The sequence below is a fragment of the Anarhichas minor genome, unplaced genomic scaffold (genome assembly GCF_050575085.1).
Source record: "Anarhichas minor isolate MPS153535 unplaced genomic scaffold, ASM5057508v1 ptg000004l, whole genome shotgun sequence".
NCBI lineage: Eukaryota > Metazoa > Chordata > Actinopteri > Perciformes > Anarhichadidae > Anarhichas > Anarhichas minor.
The window spans coordinates 5,171,930-5,192,124 of record NW_027466450.1 but is presented as its reverse complement, the minus strand read 5'-3'; the positions used below and the strand labels follow the sequence as shown (position 1 = coordinate 5,192,124).

The window sequence follows — 20,195 nt, the reverse complement described above, 5'->3', positions numbered from 1 at the left end:
AATACACAGAAAATAAAAGCAATTGAAGGCGATTTTCATGTGCTAATGCTGCCGACATGAATGGTGCAGGTGCAACGTGTTTGTCAGAAGTTTCTCCAGGCTTTAGTTTGGAGGGATACAATCTTTGCCTTTTTGAGACAGGACTTTGGGTTTTCGCGTATAGATTACCAGTAAAAGAGTTGCCTTGTGCGTCATTACGCACAACCGAATCCATCGAAAGTTCCCAGATTGCTGTTGACGGCGAACACATACAATGTCATTGTTGCCATTGTTGATTTATATCAGGCTGGGAACAAACTCTTATCAGATGTCCGCTTAGTATACAGTAGCCTCAATCCGCGGTTGAGCGTCGAGGCAAATAAACAGCGGAGAGGCACGCTGGGAAGATGGAGAACTACAAAAAAGTCACAAATGATGGTATATTACTATTCATTTCAATAACAAAATTGAGCATATGTCTTTGTATCTGTAATAATAGGAGTTAATACAGTTATTGAATGGACACAAATTAAGTATATTTGTATGTATGCAGTACGCATAGATGATCGTAGGTATCGAGCATCTCTGGGGGTATTTTGTTAAGTGTTAGAAAGCCGAGAAACTACCTGTACACGAACAATCTGATCTTGTCCCCAAATGAGCTCATATAGGCAGCTTACCTGTTTTGATTCCTGATCCCTCGCTGAAATCGTCTCTTCAGAAGAACAGATTTGTTTTTGTTTAGCTTTGGTGCTGAGGGGAAACGTCAACTCCACTGGGGTAATCGTGTGCGCGCTACCCTCCGCGTCCTTAAATGAATATGAGCCTGTTCCTTGTTCTGCACTTGCTGAAATTCAGAGGAGAAACGCCTCCAAGGCTGGTCCTAACTGCTTTGCGTATTGACATGGCATCGCTTCGGGCGCTCAATAAACAGCAAGCAGTCTGGCGAGTTTCGGCCAAGAAGGAAATAAAAAAAGAACACGTGGAATTTCCTGTTTACAAACTCTCCTGAAATACAACTTAATAACACATTTTCACATTGCTGAACAGTATATGTGTCTCTTACTTCGTGCGAGTGTGTTTATGGAATGCAAGTCTGTACATGTACGGCATGCACTACGCGATAAGTAAAGAACAACAGGCTATGTTATTATCAATGTATCGTATGGGTGTAATATATGACCATTTTAGGAAAAAAGCTACAAAGTAAGAAAAATGCAATAACCTAATATTGTGCAAATTTAGAAAACGTAAAATCCCCAACAATTTTAAATGACACTCACCTGTTAGATGCTTCACACATGTTCTGCAGCAGTGGTCTTTTAAAATCAGGTGTATTATGATTTACTCGCTACAGGCACACACAATAAAAGATTTAAATAGTTTCATTTCATCATCAAAATGTATGTTGCTACACGTTTTAATCTGGCATGCATACATTATCATTCCTTTTAAAGTAGGCTATGTATGGCATAATATGTTGTATTATTACTGATTTATTAATTTAAATCATGCACTGGAATGCAATAACATAGTATCATGCATGCAAACTTCAGAAACTGTATATTTTGAAGATGCTGCTTTGTGTCTGTTGTGATATTTATTGTTAAGATTTAGTGACTGATTGGTCAACTGTAACTGTATATTTCCATATTCCAGTTTGTATACTGTATGCAGGTCTATATCTATACTATATAATTCATGTAAAGCATGAAATCAGTAGAAAGGGGGCTATAATTATGTTATGATGTATTGAGACACTGTACATTTTACCTCAAATCTTATAGCTTTATAAATTGCATAGGATTTATATTATGATCTAGCAACTGCTATAAAATAATTTCAACCTTTGAACCACAATATATATGATAAATGCATCATAAATATGATGCACAATACGCATTAACGATATTCAACCATATTACAAGGGCACCTCCTTGTGCCCCGCCCCAGTTACCTAAATATGAAACCAGAGATGCAGACAGACAGTAAACCACATCTGTTTTCTGCTTCCACCCAAAACCACCAAACAGGTTAAACCCAACACCAAGCCCTATTGAGCTAACTGAAAAGACACCCTGAATAACGAACTACACCAACAGCTATATTCAGGTTTGAGTCTATATGTTAATCCGATGACAGTCTGTGTTATTTAGAATCATTTTGACCAAATTAAGGGCTTAATGTGGTACATTTTTTTTGACTTCTTTTATTGATGCAATACTTGTCTTGAAACTATGAACAACAACATCAGCTGCTGAAGACTTTTTGTTTTATTGTCGTTTGAGCCTTATTCAGTCTCATTTCAGGCACATCCTCTGGAAGCAGCACAAAGCATTGTGGGAGGCTCATGTGTTTACTGAAAGCCGTTGAAAGCTCACCTGCAACTCTGGTGGCCTCACAGCTGCTCCCACCAGGGCAATTAACCCCAAGTTCAATGCAAAGACAGAATCACAAAAGGAAGGCCCGGTGGAATTTATAAAAATATACACATTCATATGTTTGATTTGTTGATAATATACTTTGATAGAACTCATAAGTGAAAGTAATTATTTTGATGTCATGTACAATGATTGAAGTTTTGACTTGCAGGTACAGTATGTCCAGCATGTTTTCATAGTAAAAATATATTGTGTACTCGTACAGGTCACCCCACTGAAGTTTATTATGACTGCATGCCCTGTATTCAGTGATGAAATGCAGCCAGCAGGCCATACTCTGACCTCATTAAAGAGCAGAGTATGAAGTCAGTTTCAATGAGGCTTTAAAGAGAGCTCCCACTACGCACGCATATCCATTGTCCTCTATATCAGGAGCATCAGGGGGGGATTTGTAAGCCTTTCTGATAAGCATCCGTAGCCCTGTAGACCGCTGCCAACCTCTGTTCTGCAGTCCTCATTCACAGGGAGGCCGGACTGGGAACAGCAGGGGTGTGTGTGTGTGTGTGTGTGTGTGTGTGTGTGTGTGTGTGTGTGTGTGTGTGTGTGTGTGTGTGTGTGTGTGTCTGTGTCTGTGTCTGTGTCTGTGTATGTATGTGTTGTTTGAGAAAAGGCCATCCAGCCACCATACACCTTCTGGTAGTATATCTTCTTAGTAATGAATCTAGTTAGAATTGGAGGAAACAGGATAACTCAGAAGCATTTCGAAGTATGCAATAGATCTATAAAAAACATGAACATACAACACAATAATTAAACGTCAAATAATCTTTAAACTCCAAACACCGTCACACTTCTGCCTGAATCTGTTCAAAGTTTATTTTCATTAAAAACCTTATGCTACATACTTTATATTCTTGATCATTCTTATTGCTTAAATGTTTTGGTTTTATGGCGTTTTTTAACCGGTTCACTATCATCGCTCTAATCAGAGCTGTTTCCAGAAGCAGCAGGCAGCTGTTTTCAGTTAAACAGCTCTAATAAATTCATGCTACCTGCAGCTCTAAGCAGCAGATAAAGACTGGCCTAAAGAGACAGATTGTTTTCCACAGTTTGTGGAGAATAAAAACAGAGCGAAAAGAGAGATCTGTTAGCCAGAAACATGACTCCAAATGAATGACAATGTCTCTCTGTGTCTGCTGGATGTGAAGGCAAATGTTTGCTGAAACGTTCGCCGTTTCAACTTAAAAGGTCAAAGGTTAATGTCGATTTGACAGCTTGTCGTCCCCCCCCCCCCCACCAAAAAAACAATTAATGCAGGTTCAATAATTTAAATTACATTTTCAATACTGTAATTCTACTACTTGTGTCCAAGCTATACATTGGACTCCTACAGTTTTGCTCTACGTGTGTTATTGCTCAAAACAACATCCAGAGTTTTATTTGTCCACTTTTCAAACATAAGTTTGCGTCCTTCGTTTTTTGGAGAGTGCATTTAAACAGTATGGCCCCTTTCAACTATTCCTGCAGGATTTTAGACAAGGCCAAGTTCGTCATACACATTTTGACACTGAGCACAAACAAAACGATAAGAAGATAAGGAGATGGAAAAGGGTTGGTGACTGCAAGAGAGGAAAAAGGGTGCAAAGACGTAAAACAAGGGGGATGGGGCTGTGGGAGAAAAGTTGAGGAACACAGAGGAAGAAAGATTGAGAGTTATTCCCAATGACTGCCGTTTCTATTGTAGTCTAGCTTTGCAGTCACGGTGGGGGGTCTGACAGACGCAATCTATTTTGTTGCAAATCTCCATTCAGAGGGTCCTTCCCAACCTCATTCTCAACCACATCTTTAACATCTTTACTGTCGCCCTCCCTCCCGCTCTGAGGCTCCCTCTTGCATTTCTCTACTCCCTCACATTCCTCCTTATCCCTTGCTCTTCTAACCTCACTCATCTTTCACTTAATTACTTATTCATTTATAATTATCTTTTAGTTGGATGAGGGCCTGTCTGAGTGAAGCTGAAAGCAGTGCTCACAAGGAGAGGATGGAGCTTGTGATGGAGTGTCTGAACACCAGGAAGTGAAATAAATTCAAAGGACAAAAGATTGGCAGCTACTTGTTCCGTTGGGCTTTGTCTTGGTGTTTTTGAGCCAGTGTTTTGTCACTCTAGATTTTCTACTAGCTTGTGATGAGGTGATCTTTTGTTTCTCTGAGGAATATGTTCATGCAGGTGCATGTTTGGCAGAAAGAGCGCTTCCCTGTCGGGGAATGTAGCAACCAAGGCATTCCTCCCATTGACAGAGCATCCCTCACACTAGCCCCTCCAATGTCAGTGAAACCTGAGAACTGCTCAAATGTCAAACACGAGAAAAAGTGAGAATATACCAAGAAGCTTTGTGTTAAACAGGAATGTGAAATAAAATATTTGTTAAACCAGATCTTTTGGCCACATGGGGGCAACAGAAACAAGGTGTACCGACATATCACCAGCTTTTAAATTGATATGGCGAACTATGGTGAAACAAATGTAAGTCCAATATTCACTCTCCATTAAGATCTGCGTTGTTTGTTCAATACCAACTCCTAAAGGGAAATATCGGACATTGCTCAATGATGAACTATGTTCAGCTAGTTGCTGTGTCTTTCTGCCATTTGGTGATGTGTGGGTAGCAGTGGGCTTTTAGATTTGCAACACCTTTGTAATCATTTGATCCATGGTTATCAAACAAGAGTCTACAGCCATGCTAAGAGCTCTGTGAGGCTGTAGTGAAGCCTAATGCTAACATTAGCATGCTAACATGCTCACAAGACGGGACCCCCGATTGCCACCGGGTATTTCGCACACTAGAGGCACGAGATGAAGAGTCAGGGAATTCAGATTTCTGTTCAATAAAGATCTAAAGTCAACCTCACTGTGGCGCCAGAGGAAAATGCAGGGAATCACCAAAATCAGGATACATTAGCCGTGTTTCCATTCAATTGTCAATTTTAACTTTTGAAATGTTTTAACAAAAGAAATGTGCGTTTCCATCAACTGGCTTGGAGTATGTAAAGTCAGCTACAGCATAGTTTGGTCAGAAGTTGGCAGCATAGGTTATGCATGATCCGCCTGTTAACAGAGTAGAAGAAGTAGAGGTTGCAGACCGGAAATAAAACAAGTCGCCTTGGCCATCGAATCCATCTATGGGAGAAAAATGGTGAGAGGTCTTCAGGAATTTGTTTCAGTTGGGCAAGTTTTAATTGTTCTTTAATGTTCGCACGTTATGGAAATATCCAGGAAGACACAGTCAACAGAAACGGCACATAAGTGATATGAGTTAAATGTTGGTCAGAATTTATTTGGCAAAGGCATTTCCATAATCCGTTAAGTGCATCAACTACCTTTTGACAAAGTAAAAAGAAAGCTCAACCGTATTTCACTCTGAACCACAACTGTCAACTTCATGGTAGTGCTGGAGGTAAAGTATTCATCCATTGGTGATCTTGAACATTTATAGCAATCCAGAGATATTTCAGTCTGGACCAATGTGGTGGACTGACCGACAGATATTGCCATCCCAAAAAATATTTCTCTCGCTGCCTTGCAGAGCTCCATCTCTCTTTGCTCTTTTCCTTTCCCCTTCTCTTTCGCTGACCTCACTGAATCTGCCAGTGGATTCAGTGAGGCTGTGTCTCATACAGTCCATTAACTTTGTCTATCATCTCTGCACGCAGCAGTAACTCAAACATGCAGGTTCTACTTCCCCCCCCCCCCCCCCCCCCCCCCAAGCCTTACAGGTTTCTGTTCACCCCCACCCGTTCAGCACTCATGCACACAAAAACACACCATGTTCATTAACATGAGCCAGCTGACAGGTCATTGGGATCATATAAAATGGGTAAAAGATGAAGAAACATCTTGCTCCAGGGGACAGTGAGTGTCCACTATGGATGACAGAATCTGTCCACAGGCTGCACGAGAAGGTGTCCGTCTCACTGTGTTCCCTGGGGGCCGTAGCTCTAATCTAGTAATCCTATCCTGACAATCCTGATGTATGCTTCACAACACGCTGCCTGTCCATGCTACTGACATGGAGTTCACAGATAAGGTGGCTAACTTTCACCCCTATTGTCCTGTCACGCTAAATGAAAAATGGACCATCAGCACTTCTGGAATGTGTTTTGGAAAAGCCTGCTGCCACAGCTTCACCGTCTACATTACCTTTAGGTGTTGCCTTGCTAGCCCATGGCTAGTGTTGATGCACTGTTACTGGAATCAAGTTCATGGTTTCACTTTAGTTTGAAACTTTGCATCAATGGTAAACAAGCCGGGTTAACATAGACAAAGTGAGGTTCCATTTGCAAACAAGAAATGTCAAGTTTTAGAAGAGCGTGAGCACTGAGGGGAAACTAAACACTGCAGGCTTTATTGGACATAAACATGACTCCACACCACTCAAACAAGATGAAGGAATAAATAATGTAGATAAACAGCAGAATGAAGCCTGTTTCGCTTTAATGGGAAAAGATCTAAATGGCGATACACTGTAAATATCATGTCCTATAGAACTGACCCTGCGGCAAAAAATGATAAAAATCAACAGAGCAACATGTGATGGAAAATTACCTCAAGCCATTTTTCTGTATCCTGGGTGGTTCCCATTCACGGTTTTCCCATCGATTGCATACACTTACACACAAATAAGCGAATGTGGCACTTCAGGGGGATTACGAGCAGGATGTGGCAACCCAGGCAGCATCTGGAGTTGAGCCCTGCGTGCCTGGAGCTCCTAGTGAGGGGCACTCGCTTTCCCAGTCTTTCCTCATAGTCTCATCTGTAACCCTGAGCTTCAGCTACATCTATTACTCACAGACAAAAACATAACAGGCCATTTGTAGTCTTTCATTGTTCATACCGATGTGTGACAGTGGGAGGAATATCCAAGGGAGATGCATGAAACAAAAGCCAGAAAGAAGATTGGATCGGAGGTAGCAGGGGAAGAGGAGTCAACATGGGAGCAAGGGATCAATCAGAAGTGAGGGACAGGATGTACTGTGTTCACCATGTGTCTGTTTCTCCTATCTCTCCCTAGGCTGTGGAGATAGCAGAGATCTGCTTCTCATTACAAAAGGATTTAGAGAGGGGCATAATGGCTGACTTCAGTCTTAACCCTGTCACTCTGACGCCCCAAACCACCAAGAGCCTTCCCCGAACCTCCCAGCCACACGCAAGCCTCGTAAATACGAAACAGCTTTGCTCGCTCACGTCATCTTTCCCAGCACCAGGCACTCCATACTTCAGAGCCTGAATGGAGGCCAAATAGCCTGATGTCCGTTCATTCATCAAAACCATGATGGCAGGCCTTCCGTGTGAGTGTTAGTGAAGTAGCACAGCGCAGGCTTGCCTGGGCCCTGTCACTGCCAGGCGGGCTGAGTGAAGTGCGTGTCAGGAGCCTGATTTGTCAAGTCACATTTATTTATAGAGCACATATAAAAACAACAAGCGTTGACCAAAGTGCTTTACAAAATCGATCATGTCTTTGTGATGATAATTAAGACGCTAACGAAGATAGATGGGTCTTAGGATGATGATAATGGCATCAGTGGAGGGGGAAGATCATCGTTAGTGGCAAACTATTCCTCAATTAATGGCCAACAAGTGAAAATGGTTATCTGTTAGCAGATTATAAAGTGTTCTTGTTTTCTTGTATGGGGTGAAATACATTCCGTTTCCCCAGAGGAATACGTCTCCAGTGAACGTTCAAATCCCTAATGAGCAAAAGATCTGTGCAAAGTCCCATTGTGATAAACGTTTCCTGTGCATTTCCACAGTGGTGAGAGGAGAGGACTAACACAAAAGAAGGATGGAGATGAGAATGAAAAGGCCAAGGCATGAAAGACACATCCTGCAGACGTTCATGAAAAGGGGAAGGAGGCGGTGATTGTTATTATTTTTTCCCCCGTGTTTTTCTATCCTTTTTTGGACTCTGTATAAAGAGCTCCTTGGCTCTATTCGTGGTCGTGTTCCTCCACAGCTGTTTTAGTCCACCCTTTTTTATCATTTTATCTAACCAGCTGTTCAGGCTGTGATCACCAACATAGGGCCGTGGGAGATTTATCTTTGATACACACACACACACACACACACACACACACACACACACACACACATTTTCAGATACTCGTGCAAGTAGTTTAAACTCTGAATTTATGAGAAAATAAAAAAGAAATTCTCATGCCAAAGGTTGTTCAGCCTAAGATATGTTGTATAATGTCTCAGGTAAGTTACTCCCTGAAGTAAAACTATTTAAAAAATGTTTCAGGAATAAAAATGTAAAGAGGTGTTTTATTGGACTATCAATCTTATCATTTTTCTCCTTGACGAAGATTGTGGGAACTTATCTACAAAGTATATGCCGCGAGAATAACTTGATTTAAGAGGCTACTCTAATTGGTTTGGGGGATGATTGTCCTCAGATGTCAGAGTGAATTCCTTGGTTTCATAATGATGAGAGAACGTACAATGGACACTCTGTGATACGAAAAAAGGGTAAAGGTAAAGGGGGGCAGTTAGAACTTGAGTTACGCATAAAGGGAAACGCGAGTGTAGTTCTTCATTAAAAAAAAAAAAACCTTTCCTGCTGCCAATCTTAATCTAACTGCCTTGAACTGTGTCTCACTTTCCTCATGTGCACATATGGATTCACTCTCTCACCCACTCTCATGCGCACTCACACAGCAGGCAAAGTTCGACAAGCTGTTTCGTTGAGTTATAATTGATTGGATTTTAATGTAGCCTCTGAAAGAGTGAGAGCATGGTTGATATAAATGATTTGCCTCATTTCTCAGTTTAGCTCGCTTTCTCCTGCACTTTGCCATCTCTCTCTCCCTCACACACACACACACTCTCTCTCTCTCTCTCTCTCTCTCTCTCTCTCTCTCTCTCTCTCTCTCTCTCTCTCTCTCTCTCTCTCTCTCTCTCTGTAGTGTTTAATGGCTGGCCTGTTGTTAACACTATGACATCTGGTGCAAACACAGGGACCCATTTACAGCCTATAATCAAAACACCCAAAAGTCAACGAAGAATAATCAGTCACATCTGGCCCCGCACGGCCAACATCAGGTTGAAGGAATAATGCCGTTATGTATATAATTTTCATATCTGGATTTTAAACTTTATTACAGTCTTTGAAAGGAATAGTTTGACATTTTGTGAAAAAGACATTTCTTTTCTTGCCAAGAGTTAGAGGAGAAGATGTCTGAACGGTAGCCTAAATATTAAGCAACCATTGGCTTAGATATTTTTAGAGCAGGCTAGTTTTTCCCCGTTTCCAGTTTTTGTCCTAAACTAAGCTTACAGACATAGTATAGATATTCTCATCTAAAGGTGCTTTTTGTCTTGGAGCAACTCATCTTTAAAGTTGGATTAAGATTAAAGATTGTTAATACAAATATCCAGGTCCACTCAACCTGAAGGCTTAGGCTGAATTACATTACTATTTTTTCATCTGAATGAACGTGTGTAGCTTTCAGTGTAGCAGGACTGCTTTTCCGGTGACTCTGTTCCGTATCTGGTTTAAAACGGTGCCCACTTCCTCCCATTGAACCGGACAAAAATGGCCTTCTCTGCAGCCAGGGTGGGAGAACTGGGATGGACAATGGCAAAGCCGGATGGACAGCAGATCAGAGACTGTGGTAAAAGCCTTACATACATAAACACTCAATGCCCCAAAACCCAGCAATACAAACACAAACTATGGTTTTCTGTCTGGGTCAATGATGCATATATAAAGCAAACTCCAAACACGTCATACTGACAATAAAAGGGATTTGTTTTTCTGTGTAGATCTACAGATGCAGAGTTTGTGTTTTAATTATAAGGGCGAAGCTGATTGCTGCATCTTGAGTCATACGTTTCAAACACTTCACACTTGAAAGCTTGATTTAACCGCGCTGTCATCTAGGACTTCTCTCATGTGGGACCAGAGTGTTCAGCTGAAAGGGCTCAGCACAATATTAAATGTCTTACTTTGGTTACTGGCTAACTCAAGATCACAGAATCTGTTCTGCTTTTTGACAGCAAAATAAGGAAAAGATCTTAACATGGTTCAACTGCAGGGACAGGTGATTATGAAACGGGACCCAACTGAACACAAACAAATATAGTGACCTTATGAAACCTCAGCTGTGCAATATGCACAATGCTGAGTTTCTACATGTCACAGGCTGTGGTCTGGACATCAGAGTGCAAGGCCATTTCCTTAAGTGTGTTCCCCCTCCCCTCCCCGATCTCATTTCCTCCATGCCCAAACAAAAGCTGCTTCTCTGGGAAAAGTGCTCGGCCACTTGTCTTGCTGTGTAGAGCTCAAACCTGTTTGCAAGCAGACTCTTGTCGTCAGCATGTCTGTATACAAGGTACAGAGCACTTCAGCTTCAACCAGACGGTATCCGAGATGATTGATTCAAAATAAGCAGTCCAAAACAAAAGTGCACACAACTTAGCACACCCAAACATTCAAATCAAACTTTCCACAGGAATCGGCAAGACATTAAGCTTTGTTGCATGTGCAGAACTAATAGTGTTCATCACTACCCTCTAGCTTTGATCTGGCTTTTTGGTTGGAGAGGTTTCCCCAGGTGGGTTCCCACCGTCAGGAAAAATAATTTTAACCACGTTTCATATGAACTTCAGCTGGAAACTTGTTCCCATCAAAGAAGTCAGAGGGGAAAGAAGCAGCGCGTTTCTCCCCAGAGGCCCATCAAGAGAGCAACCAGGTACTATAAAAGATTTAAATGCAGAATTGTCACACAACTAAAAAGTATAGTGTGATTGGTTTAAGTTTTTACAAGTAGAGGATTTGATTGAGGCAACATGAGGTCAAGAGCTGGTACACAACTGAAATCATAATCTTGTGCCCAATAAGATATAAGGTCGACACTAGATTGTAAAAAGGTTAAGAACAAAAATTTTAATTTGTTTAATTGACTAAAGATACTGTGCTTAAGAGATCCCAGCAGGAGCTTGATGGCCCAATTACCATTTGTTGAGAAAATGGCCCATAAACACTTCTGGTTGCCAGAGTAACATTTATTGCATCACCATTAAAGCTGACAACTGAGTGGTGAATCACTTTGCAAGACGGAAAAACTGGCACTAAAGAGTCCTGCCACATTGACTCTGCCACTTGTACATGCAAAGAAAACCCAGTACACGAAATGTGCCCTTCATATTTGAACCATGACAGTGTATATTCATCAAAAACTCATGTAATAGAAATCAATATAATTCAAGTCAGCCTTTATTTTTCTGTCATGCAAGGAAACACAGAAGCACCAATGTCTTCAGACTCCAGCTTTCATCTGGTTGTTGGGTGGTATTGCCTTTCCCAGATGGGTCCCAACCGTCAGTCCATACTCCTCGGTGGCATTTTTCTCATGGACCTCAGGCTTCAGCTGGAAACCCTTCTCCCCATCAAAGCAGTCCATGGGAGTGAAGGAAAGTGGTTTTTCGCCCAGGACACCTTGCAGTCGGGTACGCCAGCCCTCCAGCATGCTGCTGCGCTCCTCTGAGGAAACGTGAGACGGTGCCCAGAAGATCTGAGGGGCCAGAACCTGGAAGCCACAGTAGTGCAGGATGCCATTCTGGATAGCGAGAAACAGTGTTTAAGGTAAAATGTTATGTTTAACAGCTCATCTATATATAAAAATGGACAATCTGGTTGATTTAGTGGTAGCTATCAGTAAGGTTACTGATTGTAACCTCTAGAATCTGTGTTCTGTATTCTACACTAGCCAAAACAATTTAGTTTGAAGTTATTATAGACGGGGGGGGAGAACAGGATTAATATATATATTCCATGCCATTAAACTCAAATCCTACACTCTGGATCTTTAATGCAGATTTGAAGCAATATTCTGATTCAGTACCTGTAGTGGCCACAGTGTGACATTCATGTCTCCATTAATACCATCTGCACTAAACATGGACTCATGAGACCCAGTGGTGAAGGACAGCATTGCTTTCTTCTCCTGTGCAGAAAGAAAGCAAGTTAGAAAAGTAAATGATGGAACAGTTTCAGACTAGTAATGCAAACCGCTTGATTTGAGCCTTTACCTTGAAGATTCCCTGGCTGTATCTCTTTTCTTGAGAGTAGGCATAGCCCAGTGTGAGCACCCGGTCGATCCAGCCCTTCATGATGGCAGGAACAGTGAACCAGTACATGGGGAACTGAGAAGTAAGGCAAAGTGTTAGCTTTGAGCTAAGAGCAGCTTAACAAACATTACTGTCACCAAGCCTCTACCTGAAAGATGATGAGGTCCGCCTCAGTGAGTTTGCGTTGTTCCTCAGTGATTTCAGCACACAGTCTTCCTTCCTCCCATGCCAGTTTGGTCTCCTCTGCATAACGGAAGTGATCGGCATTCTTGACTTCTCCTGCCGAGACAAATTATTTCATTTAATTCCGAAGTTCAATATAAAGCTAAACTTCTTCTAATGCCAGGGAGATATTGATATACCGATGATGTCCTCAGCAGTAGCAGTGGCTTTAAACTTCATGGCGTACAGGTCCGATCCTTCCACTGTGCAGCCCTGACCTGCTAAAACTTCCACAGCAGCATCTTTGGCTGCAGCGTTGAACGAGCCAGTGCTCTGGTGGGCATACACGATAAACACTTTCTTCGCGGCTAAACCAAAGATTAGAGATTGGAAATGAGCACACATCAGATCAGAAATCTCACCACTGAAACATTACAGTTCATGAGATCCAACATTACTCAGAACATGACACATACTGCCAAATCCCTCAGCAAATACAAGAACACATAGTTGATAACTCACCCATTCTGAATACAGATGTCAGCTGCAACTTTACAGATAGCTGCTGTGTTGAATGAGAGAGCAGGTCAGTCTAGAACAACAGCCAAGATGCTATTTTATACACCACAAGACTCAACACACAGCCTCCTCACAGGTGCTGTCAATCAGCAATCAAGATCAATAACCAATCACCTGGCATCTCTCAGAACTCTCATCAACACAGCAACATATCTTTTACTGACCCTGGACAGCATTTTTAAATGGGGAGTGGAATTTATGAACCACTAAAAGCCAAGAAATATGGAGGTTTTCATCAGTGAAACCAGCTACAGATTTTGCCTGTTTAAACACAGGATAAACTTACAATAATACTCTTAGACCTACATCTTCTATGGCAGTGTGTGTTTTCCCCATTTCAGCCTAGCCAGAAAGAGACGGAGCGTAGGTTTGTTAATGTCTTTGTTTCTGTGTCTTTTACACAGTAACCGTGTGGATATTTAAGAGTGTGCATGTCTACCTTTGTCTGTCTATGTTTAAGATGTTTAAAAATTGTGTGCCAGTCCTGATGTCTTCGAACCACATGAAGCAGATGTGGCTCAGTGATCCTCTCACTCTACTGTTTCCAGCTCTGTTATCCTTAACATTACTTTTCTCTAAAGAAAAAGTTGCCTGCGGTGGAGCGCACTCATCAATGTTGCCCTGTAAAAAAAAAAAAAGACTCGGCGATGGACATCAAAGGCATGAGCTGGCACACATCTGGGACCAAAATCAGCCCTGAGTTTCAGCCACTTTGAGGATGAGGGGTTAATGGACAACTGCTACCTATTAGCATATAGCGTCCATGCGTGCAAGCATGCCGCATGAGTGAGACATATGGATACTCATTGTCAGCTGGCTTTCTTCCCATTGTCTCTCATTTTTCTGTCTTATTGAAATTTAGGTTCAAGGGTTGGTAGGTGTTTGCCACATCAATAGAGGCATTTTTTCAAACATAACATGTTGAAGCATTCTGGATTTTTAAGAGGCCTTCTCATTTTGTCTCTGTGGCTTCTCTATTTTTTGTTTTACCATCACCACACTAGTTGAGTTTAATATTGAACATCCGGCCGTATTCTCTCTGTTGTGACGGGAAGGGATTATGTCATTTTGCCATGAGGTTTGTTTTCATGGTTTGCGATCTATAGAGCAACATGATCCCAGAGTTATTTGTCGCAACATTGCATGAAGTATTCCCAAGTATGTTTCAAACTTTCTGTTTGTGTGTCAGATATTTGGTGTGTGCTACTAAAGGTTTGACAGAACATCTGCAGCCCACCTTTAGCAGCTCCTTCACACAAAACCACAACAATTGCAGCTATGGAGTACATAGGGACATTAAAAAGGCACATATAGATAGTGGCTTTTAGCTTGTTTATAATTATGATAAATGCTGGGTAATGACTTGAAAATGTAGCCTACAGTGCCATCTCATGGCCAATGTGAGAAAATACAATTATTTGATCCTTTATATATGTGGACAAATTTTAAACAGAATGCTTATATTTACTGCACCTTAGGATATGTTGCAACAGTATGCAGATGCTACGTAAGTCAAATAATACATTGTTTATCGTAACATTGACAAGGACAACACTAACATGTCCACAGAGGGATTTCCAATGGCCTACCAGGGGCCTAACGGGTCAAGAGGCCCCTATGCCAGGGTGTCCGTTGTGACTCTTGTCAACATTTTTTGATGGAAAAAGACTGGGCTCATTCAAAAGTAGGGATATCCCATTCTTGTCTTTTTTGTTCCTCATCTGCAGAGTCCTTTCATACTAAGAATCTAAGTTGAGTAAGGATACCACATCTGATCCAGTTTGCATTTTCATTGTTTATTTTGTTCAAGCAGCTGCTTTATGCAGACTTAAGATGCCAAAGACCTATATCAAAATACATTCAAATATTGTAGGCAGAACAGATATGAGCATAACAGGTTTCCTGAGATGGTTCTTTTCCAAAAGTTTGTACAGCATCCTATAGTTTCTTGCATAATACCTGTGAGAATGGTTCTCTGCATCTTCAGCATGGACAGAATACTGAACTTGAGGTGCAGCATTTGGTTGACCTGAAATAAGTCACTGAAAAGAGGCAAGGTGGCGATGGGACGCATGACAAGTGCCTTTTTGGCATCTGTGCCGAGGAGCCTTTTGAAAGTCAATCCATTTTCCTACTAGAGGTTAACGGTGCCCAGTATCTTTTCCCGTAAAGAGATTGATGTTTGTTTCATCACAGTTTTTGTATATCTGCCAGAGCTTGAGGGGCAAAGTGAGTAATAGCTATCCAGATGGCGAGTCATGAATTGTGGCCGTTTATTGGCAGAGCAGAATCGTTGTAAAGCATGCAAACTGCAGCCTTTAACAGCTTAATGTCACCGATCGAATCACGCGAATGACCAAAAGTAAACAGAGCACCGGGATTTACTGCGATACTTCTGGCGCACTCTCAGCACTGCTGCCTGACGGGTTACAAATTAAAAGTCAGTCAAGTTGTTCATCAGCTGGAGGAAGATCTTGCAGAGACCGCGAAGAGTTTTTGAAATACATACCAGGCAACTATCATAACCCAGTGAAAAAGCAGAAATCTGCTTTCATCAGAAATTCTAAAGACAGGCAAATTTTTATCACTTTGCAAGGCGGAAAAACTGGCACTAAAGAGTCCTTTACATTATTTCTTGACTGCCACTTTTACATGCAAAGAAAACCCAGTACAAGAACCCTGCCCTTCATATTTGAACCATGACATTGTATATGCATCAAAAAGTCATGCAATAGAAGTCAATATAATTCAAGTCAGCCTTTATTTTTCTGTCATGCAAGGAAACACAGAAGCCCCAATGTCTTCAGACTCCAGCTTTCATCTGGTTGTTGGGTGGTATTGCCTTTCCCAGATGGGTCCCAACCGTCAGTCCATACTCCTCGGTGGCATTTTTCTCATGGACCTCAGGCTTCAGCTGGAAACCCTTCTCCCCATCAAAGCAGTCCATGGGAGTGAAGGAAAGTGGTTTTTCACCCAGGACACCTTGCAGTCGGGTACGCCAGCCCTCCAGCATGGTGCTGCGCTCCTCTGAGGAAACGTGAGACGGAGCCCAGAAGATCTGAGGGGCCAGAACCTGGAAGCCACAGTAGTGCAGGATGCCATTCTGGATAGAGAGAAAGTGTTTAACGTAAAATGTTATGTTTAACAGCTCATTTATTTTTTTATATACAAAAAAAAAAAAAAAAAAAGGAACAACAAAGGGTTGATTTAGGGGTAGTCATCAGTAAGGTTACAAATTGCAACATGTAGAATCAGTGTTAGATTTGTCCCTTCTGGGCTACAGTAGAAACAAAGCAAACCAAGGCCCAACTCCCTCTTTAGATATGAAGGTCTCATTCTACACTAGCCAAAACAGTACCTGTAGTGGCCACAGTGTGACATTCATGTCTCCATTAATACCATCTGCACTAAACATGGACTCATGAGACCCAGTGGTGAAGGACAGCATTGCTTTCTTCTCCTGTGCAGAAAGAAAGCAAGTTAGAAAAGTAAATGATTGAACAGTTTCAGACTAGTAATGCAAACCGCTTGATTTGAGCCTTTACCTTGAAGATTCCCTGGCTGTATCTCTTTTCTTGAGAGTAGGCATAGCCCAGTGTGAGCACCCGGTCGATCCAGCCCTTCATGATGGCAGGAACAGTGAACCAGTACATGGGGAACTGAGAAGTAACGCAAAGTGTTAGCTTTGAGCTAAGAGCAGCTTAACAAACAAGCATTACTGTCACCAAGCCTCTACCTGAAAGATGATGAGGTCCGCCTCAGTGAGTTTGCGTTGTTCCTCAGTGATTTCAGCACACAGTCTTCCTTCCTCCCATGCCAGTTTGGTCTCCTCTGCATAACGGAAGTGATCGGCATTCTTGACTTCTCCTGCCGAGACAAATTATTTCATTTAATTCCGAAGTTCAATTAACAGCTAAACTTCTTCTAATGCCAGGGAGATATTGATATACCGATGATGTCCTCAGCAGTAGCAGTGGCTTTAAACTTCATGGCGTACAGGTCCGATCCTTCCACTGTGCAGCCCTGACCTGCTAAAACTTCCACAGCAGCATCTTTGGCTGCAGCGTTGAACGAGCCAGTGCTCTGGTGGGCATACACGATAAACACTTTCTTCGCGGCTAAACCAAAGATTAGAGATTGGAAATGAGCACACATCAGATCAGAAATCTCACCAGTGAAACATTACAGTTCATGAGATCCAACATTACTCAGAACATGACACATACTGCCAAATCCCTCAGCAAATACAAGAACACATAGTTGATAACTCACCCATTCTGAATACAGATGTCAGCTGCAACTTTACAGATAGCTGCTGTGTTGAATGAGAGAGCAGGTCAGTCTACAACAACAGCCAAGATGCTGTTTTATACACCACAAGACTCAACACACAGCCTCCTCACAGGTGCTGTCAATCAGCAATCAAGGTCATTAACCAATCACCTGGCATCTCTCAGAACTCTCATCAACACAGCAACATATCTTTTACTGACCCTGGACAGCATTTTTAAATGGGGAGTGGAATTTATGAACCACTAAAAGCCAAGAAATATGGAGGTTTTCATCAGTGAAACCAGCTACAGATTTTGCCTGTTTAAACACAGGATAAACTTACAATAATACTCTTAGACCTACATCTTCTACTTCAAGGCAATGTGTGTTTTCCCCATTTCAGCCTGCCCAGAAAGAGACGGAGCGTAGGTTTGTCAATGTCTTTAAGAAAATATCACTCTCCTTGAACCCATTTTCAATGTTAACACCAGCCCTGAAGCCGAGACATATCACCTGAAACTCTGAACTTTTACTTGCCTCTCAACAACAGTTCATAATCACAAGTTAAATTGTGTGTGACTCAGATTGAATTACATAAAAATAACTCCCATGAAATTACCTTTCTTGAGTAAAGTGGTTATACAGTATGTACTGGTCCACCAGAGAGCAGCATGCACCAGTAAGTGCCATGTTGTATCACCTGCAGCCAGGAAATCCCCATTTCTCATGACATTGGCATGGTAGCAGGTTCGTAGCATGGTAGCAGGTGCGCCATTGTTCGATTTGAAGGTGTAATAAAAATGTGTGATTCTCAGTCATACAGTACAATTGCCATGTTTTCAAATGGGTACGTGTGTACATGGCAAAGTGTCTCATAACAGAACGATCTATTGAACACAGAGCCAAACTGGCTACTATTGTAGATTTTAATGATGTTATGCTCGCTGTAATTTATCACACAGCATTTTGAGCGTCATGTGCTTTACTTTGTTGCACACTGACTTGGGTTTATTTTATCCCACATGCATGTAGTAGTGCAGAGTTGTGGAAACCAACATCTCCTCTTTTAGTGGATTTGTTGGTCAACTCCCAAACCACCAACATAAAAGCTCATTTGTGTTGCATTCTTTTACTAAACACTGATCAGTTCAGTGGTTTAGTGAAGGTTTATGTATGTGTGTTCCAATAACCATACCTCCATTCTATTAATATGCCAGAAAAATATCTAGTATGTCCTAATACATAGTATATCAAATACAGTTTGCCACAAATACCAGGATGTACTGGGTCTGGTTGCATTTTGCAGCATGCAAAAACAACTGATGATGTCTGAGATGCCATATTTAATTCTGAGGAGAAAACACTGACTGGACAGATTGTTTTGTGTCTCCAATTCTGTGGTCCTGTGGGTCTAACTTCGAAGGAGTCAGATCCAAATATCTAATCCAAAATCAAGTCTTTGACCCAACCATTGCTTCAGCAATAGATTCCAATTCCACGTATTAATCATCTCTCCATTGTTTGCAGTTTTGTCTTTGTCATTGCCTCAACACATGCTGTTATTGGCATTTAGATATTGACAACTATGCTTTGATTGATTCGTGTTCCTGATAGCACAACAGTGTTCCTTTGACTTCCCTTTGCTCTTCCTCCTGAATTTATGATGAGCCATGACAAACGACATAACAAGGGATTACGTAGTTAAGATAATTGATTGATGGGTTGATTGATCCAGTCAGTGACGTGGTGCACACCCAGAGGCCAAAACGCCTTGAAGTAAAGAAATACACGAGCAGATCATTTCATTGGAACCCATTGAAGACTAGTCACCACAACCTCATTAGGAATATTTAATTAGACTGAAAACGTTATGGACATCTTTTTATTTGGGTCCTAGGAGAGCCATCTGAACCCCCGTTATTGCTCCATCGAGGACAGCAGAACGATTGACGTTGAACTTGCAGGTTATCAATTTGGTCACTGAGCTCTCTCAGAATTTGAGTAATGGGGAATGTGTTCTTTTGGCTGCTTAAACATTTGAACGACAGACCTATCAGTAACTGTAATATGACAAGATGACCTCGTCATATCATAATTTCATTTTGATATTGTGCAATGACTCAAATTTTTCAATGACCTATTTAGGCCAACAGTATGTACCTGACAGTACTCTTTTACCTCCGTTTGCTGCAAAGTAAAAACACAAATGTACCTTGAAGTTATTTTCTATGTAGTTCCTTATTTTGTTATCATCTGTGCCTCTCCAGTGTTTGTAAATTATATATGATCATTTTGAAATAAACTACAGCAGTGTTATAAAAAATGATAATTCATTAATTTATTATTCATTAACATCACATCTTGTTCCCTTGCAACTACATGTATGTATCATTACGTTCTGTACTGGTTAACAATCAGTAAAGATTTCAATTATTTATGATTTAGTTTGAATTAAATTGGGAAGAATTATGCTGCACGTTGGGGCCGTAATCTAAAGCTTTCCCCATTTTATTTATATCAACATGTAATATTATGATTATCAATACTTAACAGTACTAACAGTAATGCCTTTGAGTCAAATGAAAATCAAAAAGATATTAAATTATAATTGGCACAATATTTATTGTATATTAATTGTCATACATAGTCAGATTATCAGAAATATTTTGATATTGTTTCTAATATAAAGACAT

General features: G+C 41.2%; 2 protein-coding genes across 2 annotated transcripts; both read right to left on the bottom strand.

Moving 5' to 3' along the window:
* Positions 1-11,678: 11,678 nt before the first annotated feature.
* Positions 11,679-15,304, bottom strand: LOC142971214 (NAD(P)H dehydrogenase [quinone] 1-like). The gene is made up of 6 exons (XM_076111873.1): positions 15,190-15,304; positions 12,852-13,019; positions 12,638-12,768; positions 12,451-12,564; positions 12,264-12,365; positions 11,679-11,978 (listed from the first exon to the last, which is right to left on the bottom strand). The coding sequence occupies exons 1-6, from the start codon at positions 15,302-15,304 to the stop codon at positions 11,679-11,681; spliced, it is 930 nt and encodes a 309-aa protein (XP_075967988.1).
* A 367-nt stretch (positions 15,305-15,671) lies between these two features.
* Positions 15,672-17,506, bottom strand: LOC142971205 (NAD(P)H dehydrogenase [quinone] 1-like). Its single transcript, XM_076111860.1, has 7 exons — positions 17,503-17,506; positions 17,181-17,348; positions 16,967-17,097; positions 16,776-16,889; positions 16,589-16,690; positions 16,044-16,333; positions 15,672-15,699 (listed from the first exon to the last, which is right to left on the bottom strand). Exons 1-7 carry the CDS (start codon positions 17,504-17,506, stop codon positions 15,672-15,674), a joined length of 837 nt encoding a protein of 278 aa, XP_075967975.1.
* Between the last annotated feature and the right edge of the window lie 2,689 nt (positions 17,507-20,195).